This window comes from Medicago sativa, chromosome 6 (assembly GCF_051527215.1).
Source record: "Medicago sativa cultivar Bolivia chromosome 6, Bolivia_mono, whole genome shotgun sequence".
Lineage (NCBI taxonomy): Eukaryota > Viridiplantae > Streptophyta > Magnoliopsida > Fabales > Fabaceae > Medicago > Medicago sativa.
In genome coordinates this window covers 19,951,248-19,970,037 of record NC_140754.1, presented here as the reverse complement: position 1 = coordinate 19,970,037, position 18,790 = coordinate 19,951,248, and the positions used below count along the sequence as shown (strand labels likewise).

At 35.9% G+C, this 18,790-nt stretch overlaps 1 protein-coding gene and 1 long non-coding RNA gene across 2 annotated transcripts; both read right to left on the bottom strand.

Moving 5' to 3' along the window:
- Positions 1-1,813: 1,813 nt before the first annotated feature.
- LOC146913541 (uncharacterized) lies at positions 1,814-4,463 on the bottom strand. The gene is made up of 2 exons (XR_015013632.1): positions 2,866-4,463; positions 1,814-2,675 (listed from the first exon to the last, which is right to left on the bottom strand). It is a non-coding gene; the product is annotated as an uncharacterized LOC146913541 (long non-coding RNA).
- Positions 4,464-9,303: 4,840 nt separating this feature from the next.
- On the bottom strand, positions 9,304-16,513 carry LOC146913540 (autophagy-related protein 16-like). Its single transcript, XM_085716725.1, has 6 exons — positions 16,325-16,513; positions 15,263-15,435; positions 14,999-15,164; positions 10,175-10,410; positions 9,957-10,076; positions 9,304-9,745 (listed from the first exon to the last, which is right to left on the bottom strand). Exons 1-6 carry the CDS (start codon positions 16,469-16,471, stop codon positions 9,691-9,693), a joined length of 897 nt encoding a protein of 298 aa, XP_085572851.1. The 5' UTR covers positions 16,472-16,513; the 3' UTR covers positions 9,304-9,690.
- Positions 16,514-18,790: the final 2,277 nt, after the last annotated feature.

Below are 18,790 nucleotides of genomic sequence, written 5' to 3'. Positions count from 1 at the left end.
GGTAATCTCGGAGATTAATGTGTCAAGAGTTAGAAAGGAGTTTAAACCAAGAGATTAAAGGTCCCGGTATACGAAACGGACATGAAGACATGAAGTAAGAAGTTAAGGTGGTGAGGAGCTACGTTAGATCACAAGATTCTCAGGTTTTGTGGAACATCAATTAGCCCTCGAATCTATGATTTGCTTAATTAATTTACTAAGGCTCGTTACCATGACAAATTTAAATATTTGCAAAGTTTATAAGATTTGAGAAAAGATATACGCATATGGGTGATTGGAATTGGTGTTCTTAATTTTTAAATGGAATTCTGTAGGTACCGGTCGGTTACTACTTATGAAAAATAATTTGAACATTTGGAGCAAGATTTGATGACACTGTTGTGTTATCAACTCGTTCCATGAGTTTTACGGTAGCGACCGAGACCCAGAATTCAATATTCTATATAGATATATATAATAAAGAAACATCAACACCAATGATCCGTGTGCAAAATTATGAAGTTTTCTTCAAGAGGAAAATTTACGAGCTAGCATCGGTAAGATTAAGCAAAGCATAGCATGCGAGAATCGAAGATGCAAAGTAGGATGTTCAAGAAAGGTATGCACGGTGTGCAATATGAGCATGCTATGGGAATTTGAGATTTGCTCAGGAATAAACTTAAGAATGGTAATGATACAACAGAAGGTAAGTCTACTAGTAAGTATGTAAAGTTCAACTACAAGAAGGTAATATGAGAATACGGTAAGTCTGTCAAACAAGGCCTTATGAAGAACAAGTTGCGGCATGGGATGCCACATGAATGATTTTGAGAAGAGTTCAAGAAGATGATAAAGTATAAGAAAAGGAATGAGAAGTTTCACTCGTATCAATAGAATGGAGTGATGGCTACAACCAACTGATGGGAATCAGAGTAGCGCAACGGATGTAAATCGGTTAAGTTGTTAATAATAAAGGAACCTCATGAGAAGCCTTATGAAACGAGTGAAGAGTTCAGTATTCTGGAAATAAGGGAGCTAGATATTGTTATGTGAATCAAGAATTCTACATGGTCTAAGTGTGCATAAATGTGTGTCTAAGGCATACACATAAGTTAAGAAGGAATATAAAGAGTCCACTTTTAAAGTTTAAGAATATTATCAAGAAAAGAGAAATGATATATGAGCTAGCAAGACGAGATTCATACTCTCCTATGCCATAATGGTTAAGTAATGACGATACTTGCTACAATGATGTCAAATTATGATTTTTACAATTTTTTAAAGTAAAAATGGGTATTAATGGACTTGGAAATGAATTATTTTAATAACATGATATTTTTATATTAAAAAAAAAGGGATAGAACAAGTATCGTTATTATCTAACAATATGTGGCACTTGAAAGTATGTAAGATGCAATGAAAGGTAAAGTTTGACGAAGCGGACGACCATGTTCTTCAAAAGATTTTATGAGGCATACAAGTTTATGATAAGAATGCTCAAGTGCAAGCATATTAAGTCGAAAAATTTAAGAGTATGTGAACCAAAGATTGGTTTATAGACGACAAGTTTAATGGTAAAAATTTAAATTTTGCTTCTCCATGTCAAGATATATGAGTTACCGATGGTTCCTAGTGCATGAAATCATAATAAGATCGGGAGATTTTTCTTAAGGCTATGTGTTGCGGATTCGATGAAAAACTCACACCAATAACAACTTGATGTGTGGAGCAAGGGATAATTAAGCAACCAATATCAAAGTGTATGGAACAATTATAATCACAAGCCAAAAGTAGAAAACAACAGCGAAAGAAAAGGAAGAGAGAACACAAAGAATTTGTTGACCCAGTTCGGTCCAAATTGACCTAGTCTGGGGGAGAGAGCAGCCCTCCGTTCCACTATATGATGAGTAACGTTACAAAAGAGATTTCAATGGGTTACAAGAATAAGTCTCCCGCCTAATTCTACCCAAATCCCAGCCTCTTCCCGTAACCAAGAGACTCAATCCTAATAGTGTTTCCCAAGGTGAATCAACCTTCAAACCCTAGTTTGTTACCAAGAGACAAACTCTATACAAACCCTAGTTTGATTTCTAAACCCTTGTTTCAGCCCCCTCTATCTCTCTCAAAATAGTCTGATACAAGGCCTATATTTATAGTAAAAGAAACTCCCATAAAATTGTAACAAATCTGGCCCAAAAATACGTTTCTGAAAAATAACAGCACGCGAAATCGGCCACCGATTTTCCAAATCGGCCACCGATTTTTCCCGAACAAAAAACCTCCCAAAAGGCAGCCAAAGTCGGCCACCGATTTTCCAAATCGGCCACCGATTTGTACTTTCAGCAAACATCAATTTTGGCCTCCAAACTCCAATTTTGAGTCACTTTCACAACAATCTCCACCTTGACTCCAAATTAGTGATGATGCCCATTTAACATCAACACCTTGCTGCTCTTTCCCTTGCTTCCCACTACACCAAGTAGCTCCACAAGTTTACACCTTAATCTCTTCAATCATCGGAATGCCTTCCGCCCCTTTGAAGATCCTTGTGTCCAAACTACTCAAGGAATTTTAGGTAGTTCCACAAGTACACACCTTAACCTCTTCAGCCATCGGAATGTCTTCCGCCTTCTCGAAGATCCTTGTATCCAAACTACACTAGGAATTTCAGGTAGTTCTACAAGACTACACCATACCTCTTCAATACGAGACATTTCCCGCTTCCTTGAAGATCTACTTGTTACCAATCACCCTTGGCTTTTAGAGTAATCCACAAGTATACACCTCAACCCTTTCAGCCCTTGGAATGTCTTCCGTCTTCTCGAAAGGTCCTTGCAGTCCAACTACACTAGGAGTTTTAGGTAGTTCCACAAGCATTCACCATACCTCTTCAATACGAGACATCTCCCGCTTCCTTGAAGATCACCTTGCATCCAATCACCCTTGGACTTTTAGGGTAATTCCACAAGTCCTGCTATACATTCTTCAACCTCCGGAATGCCTTCCGTCTTCATGAAGAAATCCCTTGCTCACCACTAGAGCATAGCACCCAAGGTCCTCCATAGTCGTACCACTCCCGGTGTGTTCAACTCCACCTAAAGCTGAGCTTCCAACCTCTCAACTAGCAAATGAGTACATCCCACTATGTCTTCCTTGAACCTCCACCTCAACCGGTAGATCATGAGTATTCTTACCACCGCCTCTCCAGGCTGATGTTGAGTGTTTAACGTCTCTCCAGACGATCACCGCTCCACTAAGCATCAATACCAAGGTGACCAACATCACCTTCATCCTCCAAACAACACCACACCATCAGAGCACCCGCATCCTCAAGACACACCTTAATGTTCTCCAAATCACCAATGATTTTGTTGAACTCCACAAGTAGCTCCATGACGGCCTTTAACTTTACCATCCTGAATAAGTAAAGTTGTTGCTTTAGGAATTGCCGACGAGCCAAAGACTTTGTCATATACAAATATTCGAACTTTGACCACATCGATGCCGCGGTTGCTTCCTTTGCTACTTCTCTTAAAACTTTATCTCCGAGGCACAAGACAATGGCACTCCTGGCCTTGTCCACCATCTCGGTCTTCTCCGCTCGTGTCATGGTGACCGGTAACGAACCTTCACCCTTCAAAGCTTTCTCACACTTTTGCTGTATCAACACCGCTTCCATCTTTACCTTCCATAACCCAAAATCGTTATCTCCGGTAAACTTCTCAATATCCCACTTCGAACCCATGGTACTTGATTATCCTTTGACCTTTGCCCCACGGTGGGCGCCAATTGTTGCGGATTCGATGAAAAACTCACACCAATAACAACTTGATGTGTGGAGCAAGGGATAATTAAGCAACCAATATCAAAGTGTATGGAACAATTATAATCACAAGCCAAAAGTAGAAAACAACAGCGAAAGAAAAGGAAGAGAGAACACAAAGAATTTGTTGACCCAGTTCGGTCCAAATTGACCTAGTCTGGGGGAGAGAGCAGCCCTCCGTTCCACTATATGATGAGTAACGTTACAAAAGAGATTTCAATGGGTTACAAGAATAAGTCTCCCGCCTAATTCTACCCAAATCCCAGCCTCTTCCCGTAACCAAGAGACTCAATCCTAATAGTGTTTCCCAAGGTGAATCAACCTTCAAACCCTAGTTTGTTACCAAGAGACAAACTCTATACAAACCCTAGTTTGATTTCTAAACCCTTGTTTCAGCCCCCTCTATCTCTCTCAAAATAGTCTGATACAAGGCCTATATTTATAGTAAAAGAAACTCCCATAAAATTGTAACAAATCTGGCCCAAAAATACGTTTCTGAAAAATAACAGCACGCGAAATCGGCCACCGATTTTCCAAATCGGCCACCGATTTTTCCCGAACAAAAAACCTCCCAAAAGGCAGCCAAAGTCGGCCACCGATTTTCCAAATCGGCCACCGATTTGTACTTTCAGCAAACATCAATTTTGGCCTCCAAACTCCAATTTTGAGTCACTTTCACAACACTATGAAAGAGGATTCGTAGAATCGTCTAGTAAGTAATGTAGGTAAGAGATAAGTGCCTCAAGTTACATAAGGAAAAGTATGTATGAACTAAGTGTTTACACAATAAGATGTTTATGATGCAATTGAGCACTGCAGGGCAAACCTGGATTCTAGTAAGACTCCAGTTAAAAAGGCAAATCCTGAGTGTTTCAGTTAATGATAAGTTATTTATGTAAATGTTTTATGCCAAGTAGATAAGATATGGATTCGAGATATAGTCCAGTATGCCGTAAAGATAAGTTATGACCATGATGTTTTAAGTTAAGCTAAGATTATAAAAAGGATGATTCCGACTCTGCAAGAATTATTTCAAGATGTTCTATTGGAACTCGTTACATGTTAAGTGATCTCTAAATTTCGAGGACGAAATTTTTTTAAGGGGGGTAGAATGTAATATCCCGCCTGTCAGTATCGGAATATTACCAGTCGATCGTGTCTGAGGATTAAAGTTTATGCTCAATAAGTATAATGGAAAATATTTATTATGTGATGTCAGCTCGTTACGTAATAAATATCAGAGTCGGATATAGTACGCTTAAGGAAGGGGTAAAATGGTAATTTCATGGAAATGAATATTTATATGTTTTGGGCCAAGATATTTTCATTATTCCTTGTCCTTTCTCTCTCTAGATTGGTTGGCAAAGTTTTCTCCTCCCTCTCTCTAGGAAGCTCACGCCCCATCTCTCTTCTCCTCCACCAATCCTTCTTAAAATTTCATCTTCTCTTGGTAAGCTTCTAGACTATGTTTCTTTATGGTCTCATAATCTTAAGGAAGCTTAGTTTTTGTTTGATTTCTCAACTTCTTCTTACCTCCATTAAATTAGGGTTTGGTTCTTGATTAAGGAACTAAAGTTTTGGTGGCTTGAGCATGGAAGCTTGGTTATGGATCAAGAAGCTTAGGTTGCAAGAAAGAGCAACAAGTTTGTGTGGTTTGGGCAAAAGGGAAGCAAGAGACCTAGAGCTAGGGTTTTGGCATGCCTGAGCTTAGGACTTGGGGCTGCTATGTTAACTTTGTTTAGGTGAGTTCCTTAGTTAGTTTCCCTCCCTTTGGGATTATGTTTAAGCCTTGTTGATTAATATGAATCATATGATAATTTCTAGGGTTTTAAGTATATGTTTAGTTGCCCCTTTTCTTATCATGCTTGCTATACTTGTGCATACTTGTTCCAGGACTGTTTTTACAGGTTTCTAATGATCCTAAGGGTCATATAGCACTTGGAGATGCTTGGTTTGAGGTTTTTAAGTCAAAAATATCAATTTTGAAGTTGCTGGACTGTCACAGCTCGCCACGGCGAGTAAACTGCTCGCAAGGCGAGCTAGAAGGTCGAACAGGGGGTCCTGCTCGCCCCCAACTCGCCATGGCGAGTAAGAGCTCGCCTCCCCAGTAATTTTACTCGCCTAGGCGAGCAACAAAGTGGGGAAATCCATTGTTTTGTTCGCCTCAGGTCGTTTTGGCGTTTCGCGAGCGGTTTTTCTTGTGCATTCATTTTTAAGAGAAATAAACCCCTCAAACCTAGATCCCAATTGTTAAAGTTTTAGAAGGAGACTTCCATATGAATGAAACAAGTATTTGACAAGTATGGTAAATCATGGTAAGCAAGAGTATGATGTTTCATTCGGGTAGCAAGATAACCTTTAAGGAAAGGAAAGAACTAGAGCCTCGACATAGTAGTCGAGAACTAGCAAGTTAAGCAAGAATCCCTAGGATGTTAAGACGCGAAGTGTAATTTCTTCACATATGATCATATATGATTAGTTAGCACATTAAGCCATGGATTGATTGGTTAATCTCTCCACTAAGAATAAGAATGTATAAGCTAGAACAAGTAAGAGTTTACCACTAATCGGTTCGATTAAGGTTCCGAGGTAAACAATCAAGTATGTACATGTTTAACTTATGTATACGACAAGACCATGACAAGTATAAGTAGGTGGCATGTCTCTTGTTATCCACATCAGGGGGATACAAGAGGTTCTCGATCTAAGGGGAACGATTCAAGCCGTACGGGACCCGCATGTCACTGAAATTAACAAGACGTAGGTGCTCGTGTCTCTTGTTATCCACGCTAGGGGGATACAGGAGGTTCTCGACCTAAGGGGAACGGTTCAAGCCGCAAGGGACCCGCACGACACCGAGGGAGTCCGATGTACGTACATCGGTCATGTATGGGATTGTTCTCGGGGTTACTCCACCCGGGACTATCCGTAAAATGAACCAAGATAATAATGTTTGTTCAACGCTAACATAATGAATAATGAACTTAGACGCGATTATGTATGATATGTTTATGATTATGTATGTTTATGTTAAGTACAAGTTATGATTAGGACAATTAAAGAATATGATGCCGATGACGTTCTTAGGTTTCCCTAATCGTCCGGCTTAGGATTGTGTCATGAATATGTTACATGAAGACCTCGATGCGTTTACCGTATCTTCGCATAGTGGTCTTAGGTTCCCTTGACCGCCATGACATGAATGATAGTAAGCCTATAACAAGTAAGATGAATTATGACGGCCCTAGTATACACCACCGTCTAAGCATGCAAGTCCCCACACACGTATAATCAACCGTCAGGTTGTATAATAGACACGTGGTGACCGTAGGTTTTCCCCCGTGGTTGCCTATAGCCTAGGATTAGGTGGAACTCACTGAGACATTATGTCTCATCCCAATCCTTATTTTGTTTCAGATAAATAGGTCGGACGTAAAGCTAGTTGCCGAATGGATGTATCAACAAGTGTTCGTTCGTACCGCTGGAGAATGATATGGACGTTCAAGGATGCACCTTTTATGTTTTGGACAAGTTGAGTTGTATTTTAGGTACGAACACAGTTAGTTGTATAATGTATTCATTCGAAGTATTATTTGTTGTAAATTTTTAATGTATCCAGTACTAAATTAACGCACTTGCTAGACTTTCTAGATACGTCTAGTATGGGTGTTACAAAATATTACAAGAGGAAAACACAAGCTACCACAATGTAGCCAAGAAAAACAAAATTACGTTACAACCTGAAAACATAACGAAGGATTTAACCCCCAAACTGAATACTTGAAATAAAAAAGAACATAATACGATATGAGCCACCAATAAGCTTGGAGTTTCTCTTTTTCCAATAAAGAGAGAAGTTGTTCCATTTTATTATGGAAATCTCTCCTATTGCGATCCTTCCAAATAGTAAAAAGAACTGAAATCCAAATGGTATTAAATGTCAAACGAGACTTGTTGGAAAAACTCTCAAGACCACCAAACTGAAGAAAATGATCAAATAAGGAACCTTGATAGGTAGTTGAGATGTCTAACCACCCCAATATCAAAAGTCAAAGTTGGCCATAAATGAACCGGCATTTATTAAAAAAATATATTCTTTTTTATAAAAAAATTACTCTTTAATACTCCAACGAAATTTCTTATAAATTTAAATACTGCCTAGCAAAAAAAGATTGTAAACATTTTCGTAAACTAAAACGACGAAGAAACCAATTTTAGATAAATTACATATCTTATGGTTATAGACATTTTTATGTTCGAACTTTAAAACTATAAATAACGATACGAGTAAATACAATTTTTTTTATTACTTTTGTATGTGTGTTGATTCATTGGATTTTTTACTTTTATTTTTTAATTTAATAATTAACCAAGTAAGGAATCATTAAAAATAATGTATAAAATTGTTAGGATTTTTTAGGGACGGTACGTGCTAGCCCAAATGGGTATCAAACTTTTTAAGGTTGGGCCAAAAAGCCCTACAAAACTTAAACTAAGTATTTAAGTCCCAAACCCTACAATTAGCCGGTCTTGGCGGGCTGGTCCATACGGGCTAGCCAACTTTAACAGCTCCAGTTGAGCTGTTGGATATTATTAAAACAAAATTGACGATAAACTTAAAAAATAACAGTTATAGTAGAAAAATAAGCAATTTTTCTTGTTTTACAAAAAGTGGAGCAATTGTTCTAATCAGAAACAAATATTCACCATTTTTCGAATTTTATCACATCAAATTTCTCATATCACTACATAAAAATTTGCTTTTGGAGATATAAGCACGTAAAATCTGCAACAAGCGCAGTACATGTGAACAATCCATGAGATTGTTTAAGAGAAAAAGAGTATGAGAGGATGTCTATCCTAATTACCTTTTAGATTTCCAACCTCTAGTTAACCGTCGTCCAATGAAACAACGATTAAGTATCTAAAAGGATGGTAATGCATATGCTTTCACGTCTCATTTAGACCCAACCCACTATTAGCCTTCCAAAAATCATACGGGGCGGGGCGCGCCAACTTGATGGTGTGGATTCAAACACACATGCTGCTCCAAGAGGGGTTGACCGAAATGGAGGGTTGGCAGTCTAACAAAAAATAATCAAAATCAATTTTTTATTTTTTTTTTATAATTGTTACTTAAATAATATGGTACTATTATAAAAAAATCCAACGGCAAATCAACCATTGTATATTCAACGATAATAAACAAATCTCAATAATTCACCAACAAGTCTCTAAAAAAAAAAATCCACCAACAAAATTCAGTTTATGACAAACACAACAAAATCATTTTATTCTAATTATAATGAAAATTCTTTTATTGTTATTGTGACAAAAAAATATATATACTTTTTTTTAGGGAATGACAAAAAAATATATTGTATAGTAAGCAAAATCACATATTCCACCCAATACAAATAAGTCTCCTTCAAATATATTGATAATTGAGTCTCTTCCAAAAGAACATCTAAAAAGAAACAATTTTGCAATTATGAAAGGTATTTCATGTCATCAATATTTTTTTTAAATAAATCAATTATAGTTGACGTTCTTTCGTACTAAATTACTTTAGAATTTATATCAAAGAAACACATTGATATTTAATTATGAATTACTAAAATTTAGTCGCTTGTTATAGACTACTAGAACAATAAAAATAAAGAAATAAATTTTAATGAGACCGCAGGTCAGCCCACACCACCGCGCCAAGGCCCGCTTTTTCGGCGTGTTAAACAACGGCAGCCTCACTAGAGAGGTGGACTCCAAACTCATATAGTTGCAACAAATTAAAAAATCACACAAACTAAGAAAAGAGATAGTCTACTCTTGCAAGGCAGTTCCTTTCCAAAGAATTTGAGAGTCTTGATCGTTCAATAACTATCCCACAATCATTTTCTTTCCTTAGCTTCTGATTTCAACCATGTCTGCATACAGTGCATTTGCCTAAATAAATAGGAAATGTATTATTAGTGAAATAGGCAACATAAGTTGATATTTAAAATTATATGCAACTAATTTAAGAAATATAAACTACTAATTTAACTACCACAGTGATTCAAATATATAATGCATTATGAGTTTTGAATAGAAAACTAAGCTTTAAGCCTGTAGGATCTTCTCAAATAAGATAAATATGTAACATTTAATTACTAACTTATTCAACAACTTATTTGCAACTTCAGCTTCATTGGCTTTAGTAGTCATCTGCTCCAGTTGTGCTTTTAGTTCTGAATTCTCTCTCACAACTAACTCTACTTCTTTAATATCTTGTTCCCTGCAATGTGTAACACTAATTTAAAGCAACAATTTTTTTTATCACAAACTTAAGTAAATATTAGTGACTGTTCCAACATAGAAGAAACATCAAGCAACCTCAATTTTGTCAACTCCTTCTGCATATCAGCAATTGCATTTTCTTTCTCTGGAAGCAAAGCTTTCGAAACTCTGGACTCAGATAGTTCATTAACTAAGTGGTCAGAGAACTGAGATTGAGCTTTATAGCATTGCTGAAGTTTCATAGCAAATTGCTCAGACAACTGAGATTGAGCTTTATAGCATTGCTGAAGTTCCACTTCCAAATTCTCCGCTTTCTCTTTCCACTCAAAACCCTTCAATAACATAAATACAATATTTGATTCAACGACAAAAACAACTATCCAAGCAACCAAATTAATAGCAATATCAAGTAACATCTTGTTGACATGATTCCAACAATGCAAATATTTAAACCTAAGGGGAAGTTTATTTCAAGGATTCATAAATTAATCTCAGGAATAACTTACCTGGGGATAAAGTAGTGGAAAATTTAACACGTTCAGCAAATAGAGAAAGTAACTGGCTGTTGAAAAAACATGGTGGTAGTGGACATATTGGGGTTTTCACGTAGCAAGACAAATGTCATTCCCAGAAATAAAATATTCCATCCCCTCTTTCATGGCAATAAAAATGGGAAGATCATGGGTTAAAAATTTTCCAGGTATAACTTGTTCCTTGGTATATTTTTCTTTTACCTTCTACCAAACATGGGAAAGTGCATTCCCATTTTCATATTCCCAAAAATAGATTTTATAACTGAAAAAAACAGTCCTTTAGTGGTAATGATACACAAATTGCACAATAATTAAAAATCATTCCCTCAAAATTGTGAAAGATCCCATACAATATCATACAATACAAACACCGGTTGATCTTCCGTTGTGTGGTCGAAGTTTCACTTGGTATCATGGTGATGGGTAAACCAGGAGTCGTCTTCATACATTGTTTTTGTCAGAAGATTTGTGCCTTGAGTGGCCACATTATATTCAGTTCACACTGGTACAAGTATTTTTTGATCATTGTATTGCGTTGTTGACTGTTGATGAGTATAATTGGGGGCTGAAAGTGCAACATTTGTTTAAATGTTGTATTGATTTCCCTTATTATAATGAATTCCTTGTTGATAAATAGAATTTTATTTATGTGCTAAAAGAGATGTTCAAATTAGTTAAAGGCATTCTAAAAACTTGGCCTTAATTTAACTCTTGCTCATAATGTGGATGGAAAAAAAGGTGAAAGATCGCATTCAATCTTTGGATATGAAAGGGGGGAAGAGGATGATTTATTGGAAGAGGAGGCAGGGGAGTTACATTCTCTTTCATCAAATTTGTTTTCTTAGTCAAATATTAATAATAGTATGTAGTGGCAGAAATCTAGTATCAAATGGCTTTAGGAAGGCAATGCTAATACGAAAAATTTCCATTGCTAATGATTTATTTGAAAAAAATTGTCTTTGGGTGGTAGCTTGGTTTTAATTATGCCATGTCCTTGTTACCAGTCTACTTTCTTTCCTTCTTAAAATATCCCTAATGTAAAATCTTCATTAAATCTATTTTTAAATGTTTTTTTTCTAAGAGGTTGCACGGATGTTAGGAAAATTTCATGGATTAATTAGGACACATTGATTGTTAGAATTTAAGAGAAAGTGTAAAACTGAATTTCATTGATTTTCTATTCTATTACAATTATGTTGTATTCCACTGCATTTATAGAAGCCAGTGGTGGCATGCTACTACAGGTTCCTTTTGGAAGGTGACTGGCACATGCCAATGAGCCTAAAAGCTGGCTACAACTATCAGAGTTAGTTTTGTCCTATATAATACAAGCTTAGTTCTCTTTACAAGCTACTTGCTAGATATACTCTGATATACTCCCCCGCAAGCTCATGTGCGTTGTTGACCGATAGGAGCTGCCTCCACATTGAGCTTGGGTGGTAAGGAAAGAAACTTGGCACTGGAAACCGACTTGGTAAGAATATCTGCCCATTGGTCATCACCGGGAATGTAATGTGCTTCACAATAAGTTTCTTAGCTAACACTTTTTCTCTTACAAAAAATAGATCAATCTCCATATTTTTTGTGCGAGCATGAAGAATAGGATTGTGTACTACGAGAACAACACTCTGGTTGTCATAAAATGCAGTAGTTGCAGTAAATGGTACACTGAGTTCAGTTAGTAATGTCTGCAACCAAAGTAGTTCTGTAGTGACATAAGCTAAGCTACAACACTCTGCCTCAGTACTTGATCTGCAACCACTGGCTGCTTGCGTGACCACCAAGAAATGAGGTTGAGGCCAAAATAGATGGAGAAGTTGAGTGCCTATCATATGGGTCAGCTGCCTAGTCAACATCTCAAAAAGTTGTAAGAGATAGAGGCCTGTGAATATTAGCAGGATGAAAACACAGGCCAAGATGCATGGTTTCTTTATGATAATGTAGGATACGTTAGACTGCTACCCAATGAGAGTCCAAACTATTAAACATAAATTGACAGACTTTATTTACTGCAATGGAAATTTTAGGTCAAGTGATGGTGGCATACTGCAAAGCACCTATAACAGACCTGCATAAAGAGGGATCAGGGAAGGCATAAGATCCAACTCTAAGAGTTTAAGCCCTAACTGCATAGGTGTAGAGATGGAGTTTGATTCCAACATATTAATTTTGGGCAATAAATCCCGGAGATACTTGCCATGAGTGAGAAAAAGTGTACCATTAGACTACTTTTTAACTTCAACACCAAGAAAATAGTGAAGATAACCAAGGTGCTTAAGTGAGAAGGTAGCATTGAGCTTAGAGACTACGCTTAGATCAAAATAAGTATAGCTCCCAGTTTAATAATATCATCAACATCCACTTAAAGGTAAACTATCTGTTTGTTAAGAGTATATCTGAAGAGGGAGTGGTCGCATTTGCTATCCTTAAAACCCAAAGTCAATAAGGTGGTTTTGATTCTTTCAAACCATTGTCTAAGAGCTTGCTTGAGGCCATATAGAGCCTTGTTGGGTTTACAAACAAGTGAAGGGTTTGAAGATTCAAAGCATTGGGGTTGTTGCATATACACTTCCTCATCCAAATTGCCATTTAAGAAGGCATTATTTACATCAAGTTGCTGAATAGTTCAGATGTAGGAAATATCAAGAGAGAGGATAAGTCTGATGGTGAGAGGTTTGATAACATGGGAGAATGTCTCATTAAAATCAAAACCATGCAGTTCTTGAAACCCTTTAGCCACTAAACGTGCTTTGAGCCTATTGACAGAGCCATCAACATTTTATTTGACTCTGAATACCCATTTGCATCCTATAGCAGTGCTATTAGCTGGGAGAGAGACCAAATCCCAAGTGTTGTTTCTTTGCAATGCATCAAACTCTTCTTGCGTAGCAGCATGCCATTGGGGGTCAAAGAGTGCTTGTTTAGCAGTTTTAGGTTCATAGGGGGTAAGTAACAAAGTGGGATTCAGTCTAGGCTGCACAAAGCCAGACTTGGCTCTAGTCCTCATAAGATGATCATTGGTGAGTTTGTGATGCAAAAGTTTGGCATTGATAGGAATATAAGGGGATGAATCAATATTGAAGAGGATGAGCCAGTACTATCTAGGCTGGCAGAAGAAAAAGAAAATGCAGACAGAGGTAAAGTAGGTAAATTTGTAGGAGAAGGAAGATTTGACGTTGAAGGTACCATAGTGGGAGAAAGTAGTGATATAACACAACTAGAAGGAACAACTGATGGTGATAATGGTGAGGACATAAAAGCTGGGAAGAGGTGGTAGGCTAATGATAGTTGAGGGTGAATGTGCAGTAAACTGTTTAAAAAAAAGGGTGAGATATGGGAATTTGTCCTCATTGAATAAGACATCCTTGGATATATAGAGTCTGCTAGAAGGAGCTAAACACATGTACCTTTTAGGTGAAGGGGAATAGCCTAAAAAGAGACACTATTGAGATCTAAAATCAATTTTATGTGCTTGATAAGGTCGCAACAATGGGAAACAGGCACATCCAAATACTTTTAGAAATTTGTAGTCAGGATTTTGTTTGAATAAAACAGTGTAAGGTATTTGAAAGTGCAGAGATGATGTAGGTAATGTATTGATCAGATAAACAGCTGTGAGAAAAGCATAATCTCAGTCGGTAAGTGGGAGAGAAGCTTGACTAAGTAGAGTTAAACCAAGCGCCACAGTGTGTCTGTGTTTACGCTCCACAATCCTACTAGAAAGTGAGAGAAAGTGTAAAACTAAATTTCATGGGTTTTCTAATCTATTACAATTCTGTTACATTCCACTGCATTTATAGAAGCCAGTAGTGATATGCTACTGCAGGTTCCTTTTGGAAGGTGATTGACACATGCCAATGAGCCTAATAGCTGGCTACAACTTTCATACTTAACTCTAAGAGTTAGTTATGACCTATCTAATACAAGCTTAGTTCTCTTTACAAGCTACTTGCTAGATGTACTCTGATATAGATTAATTGGGATTCTGTTTGTTTAGACAAGGAAAAAGGGGTCTAGACTAGACTCTAGAGGTTTCGAGGATCATGGAGTTTAACAAGACTCTGTTAGGAAATTAGTGTTGGAGGATGCATGTGGAGAAGAAGAGCCTTTGGTTTAAAGTTTTTATAACTCGTCATGGAGAGGAAGGTGGTCGTGTGAAGAGGAAGGCAAACTAAGCTTCAAGCTTGTAGCTTCTCAAATGAGATAACATTTAATTACTAACTTATGCACAAACTATTACAAGTTTATAGGTGTCATGCATAAGTTAAACATGGAACATTATGAAAAAATTAAGGTACATAAGCTGATTATTACATCAGGCAAACAACTATTTTGACAAGACTAATAGCTCTGATCATTGCAAATTTACACGGAGAATGTATTATACCTCATTTATGCGGTCAGCGTCCTTCATTTTTTCTAACACGAAGCTGTTAATCACCAACTTAATTCCAGCTTCAGCTTCATTGGCTTTAGTAGTCATCTGCTCCAGTTGTGCTTTTAGTTCTGAATTCTCTCTCACAACTAATTCTACTTCTTTAATCTTTTGTTCCCTGCAAATTGCAACATTAATTTAAAGTCACAATCGTTTATCACAAAGTAAATAAATAGTATTAGTGATTGTTCCAACACAAAAGAAACATCAAGCAACCTTAATTCTGTCAACTCCTTTTGCATGTCAGCAATTGCATTTTCTTTCTCTTGAAGCAAAGCTTTTGAAACTCTGGACTCATATAGTTCCTTAACTAATTGCTCATACAACAAAGATTGAGCTTTATAGCATTGCTGAAGTTCCATTTCCAAATTCTCTTTCAGCTCAAAACCCTTCAATAACATAAATAAAATATTTAACTCAACGACAAAAACAACTATCCAAGCAACCAAATTAATGCCGATATCAAGTAACAATATATAAAGAGAATACATAATTTCTTTGGCTGAATTTTTCATTATTCTAGTTGTATCCTTAAACAAATTATTTGCCTTCAAGAATACTGTATAATTTTTTTGAACCAAGAATACTATATTGTTGATGTTATTAAAAAATAATTTGTCAAAAAAAAAAAAACACACACACATAGTTTAACAAACATTTATAAGTATAATTTTAATGAAAATCAAACTTTCATTAAAATTTTTCTTATAATATCACTCGCATTAGGGAAGTTAAAAAAGCAGACACGACGATGTGAACGCTAGTAATCTATAAAGCATGAACGCTTCCACGTTGACACCAATAATAATTTTAGAAAATAACAATTGTCGGTGAGCGACAACATAACTTCGATATGAGGTGTTGGTACATAACTTCGAAATATTTAGAGATGGACTTATACCATCGCTAATCCCCTCACAAAATCTGATGAGTTCAATTACTGACGGAATTTGTGATAGAAATTTAGCGACGGACTTAACCGTCACAAAATCCGTCACTAATGGTATAATTATTAAGAACCTCACAAAATCCATCACAATTTGCGACGGATTATATCGCCTCACAAAATTCCATCGCTAAAACCATGTTTTCTAGTTGTGTATTGTGTATATGAGGTGTTGGTACTTTTAGAGTCATAACCATTAAGCACTAACCTATAGTAGACCTATTTTTTTTTATATTTCCACAATAGAGGAAACAATAAAAATTGGATTTTTATTTGTGATAAATAAATAAGAGAAAAAATAAAAACCCTAACTAATGTTGCTAAAAGGGTACCTGAGAAACGATAGGTGTCGAAATTGTGAGACTAGCAAGAGCATGAACAGCTTCTTCAAGCAAATAGCGCTGCTTCTTCAGAGCTTTCAAAGCATTATTGATTGCTTCAATTGCAACTTCTTCTTCCGATTTGCAAGATTCTGCCATTGTTGTTATATTTAGATGAAATGAACACCAATTCAGAACTGATCCACCAGCTTAAAAACGGTTATAGTAAAAGAAGGAGGATTCTGTTTTTTCTTGTTGTTAATTTGACAAACTTATACTCCCTCCCTTCCTTTTTAAGTGCTGTTTTAGAAAATTTCCACGAAAATAGCAAAGTGAATTTTTGCACGTTTTCTTCCTATTATACCCTCAATTTAATCCACCAATATATCTCTATTTTTTGGCACACACTTTATCTTTCCAATAAATTTAATATGTTATATTTTTCTCGTAACAAACATTTGTTTTTTTTTTTAAGATCGTAACAATGAGTCTGTTACTTCTCCCTCTTCACCTTCCATTAGTAGTTCCAATGAGTCTTCCACTCTTTCTTCTTTTTGAACATTCATGGAGTTTTTATTTGTTTTTCTCTCAAATTGTTCTTTTACTTTGCACTTGAAATTTTTAACAATGAGTATTCATTTTATTTATGGAATTTTAACTTTTAATAAAATCATTATTATACGTGACAAAATTTTGTTTAAATCTGAAGATAACAAGAAACAAATTTTTTATTAAAAAAAACAAACTTTATTAAAAAAGATAAGAGTAACCAAACAAAGAAAAAGATATGAGTAATTGACAAAGGATATAATTGACAAATCGTACCATTAAAATACCAAAACGACAGTTAAATAGGAACAAAAAATTCACCCTAAAACGACACTTAAAAAGGAACGGAGGGAGTAACAGTTAGATATTATAAAAAAATATAAGACAAACTTGTTAAAAAAATTGTTATTGTAGAAAGAAGGAAAAAAATAAAAATTCTTCGTTTCACAAAATGTTGAGCACTTGCATGATGAATAAACACTTTGCATGATGAACAAACAATAAATAAATAAATATTCCTAGCAAAAAACGGAGTGCTACATACGGTGCTGATCCATGTATCAAATTTATCCAACGGAACGGGGACGAATTATAGCGAAAAACACTTTTGTTTCCTTTCCAAAAATATGGTTTTAAAAGGGGATTTAAACTCCTCTTTAAATAATACAAGGTCAAATTCTTACCACTAAGTTGATACCGCACATATCCTCTTATAATAAAGTGATATGAATGATAATTATATTTCTCTATGAATACTTTGTTGTTGCATTATCTAGTTACATATCTCATCTCTCAGCACCATCTAATCAAGTAATTAGAGATACCCACCACAAAAAAAAAAAAAGTAGTTAGAGATACAACTATTCAACAACAACAAAAAACTAATTAGAGAAGTTTTTTTTTTTTAATGAAGATTCATGCAGAAGATCCGGTATCCAGACGAGGCCCAACAAAATCAACTAGGGAAATTTTACCCTACCCCAACACATGTACTTTCACCCCTATAAATCTTTAAAAATTCCAATTTTACCCTCTGTGATGTTTAACCTTTTTACAAATAATTTTTCATCCTCAATTTCAACATTTTCCATTCAAGTTCACCCCAACGTGCTATTTTTCCGGGTATGTATTTCCGATTTATTCATCCTATAATACCTACCCAAAATTTTCCCAGAACATTCATCTTTAGCTTTTCGAAAGGTATACCAAAAAACTCCACACATCATTCCGAAAAATTATCATAAAATATATAATAATGTTCCAGTTTTGGAATCATCAAGTCATGTCTGGTGGAACGCTTACACGAGCACTCCCAATATTGTGATCACAAAAAAAGTGATAGAGCAATCCATGATGTTACCTTATTCATTAGGTTCTTTCTCTTCTCTCACACGTTGACTATAGCAGACAAAATAATTACCAAAACTTCTTTAATTTATGAAAACAATTCTCAAACCTACAATTATGAATTCGATAGTACACCGTATTATCAGAGAACGATTCTGATTCTGGTGACCCAAAACACGACGTGAATACAACACAACCATAGAGCTAAACAATTCCGTAACCCATAAAACCTCAATCAAAGATTCTGGTAAACAATTGTGAGAACAAACACAACCATATGAAGAAACTATTGACAATAATATTTGGGTTGATGCTTGTAAAATAAAAATCAAATCGAATGTTTCGGGCGAAAAAGGGTTCCAGAAATGCTTATTGTGCAAACGTTTTCTAGAAGAAGGTGGGGGTTAACGCTTGTTGTGAGTTTTCCAGAAAAAGGGTGGGGTGAACAAGTGAAAGAGTGATTGTGTTTTATTTTATATAAAGGGTAAAATTGGAACTTTATGTTAAAAGTTGGGGTGAAGGTATAAATGTAGGGGTGTGGGGTATAACTTCCTCAACTAGCTAAGGAGGTTGGACTTGTAT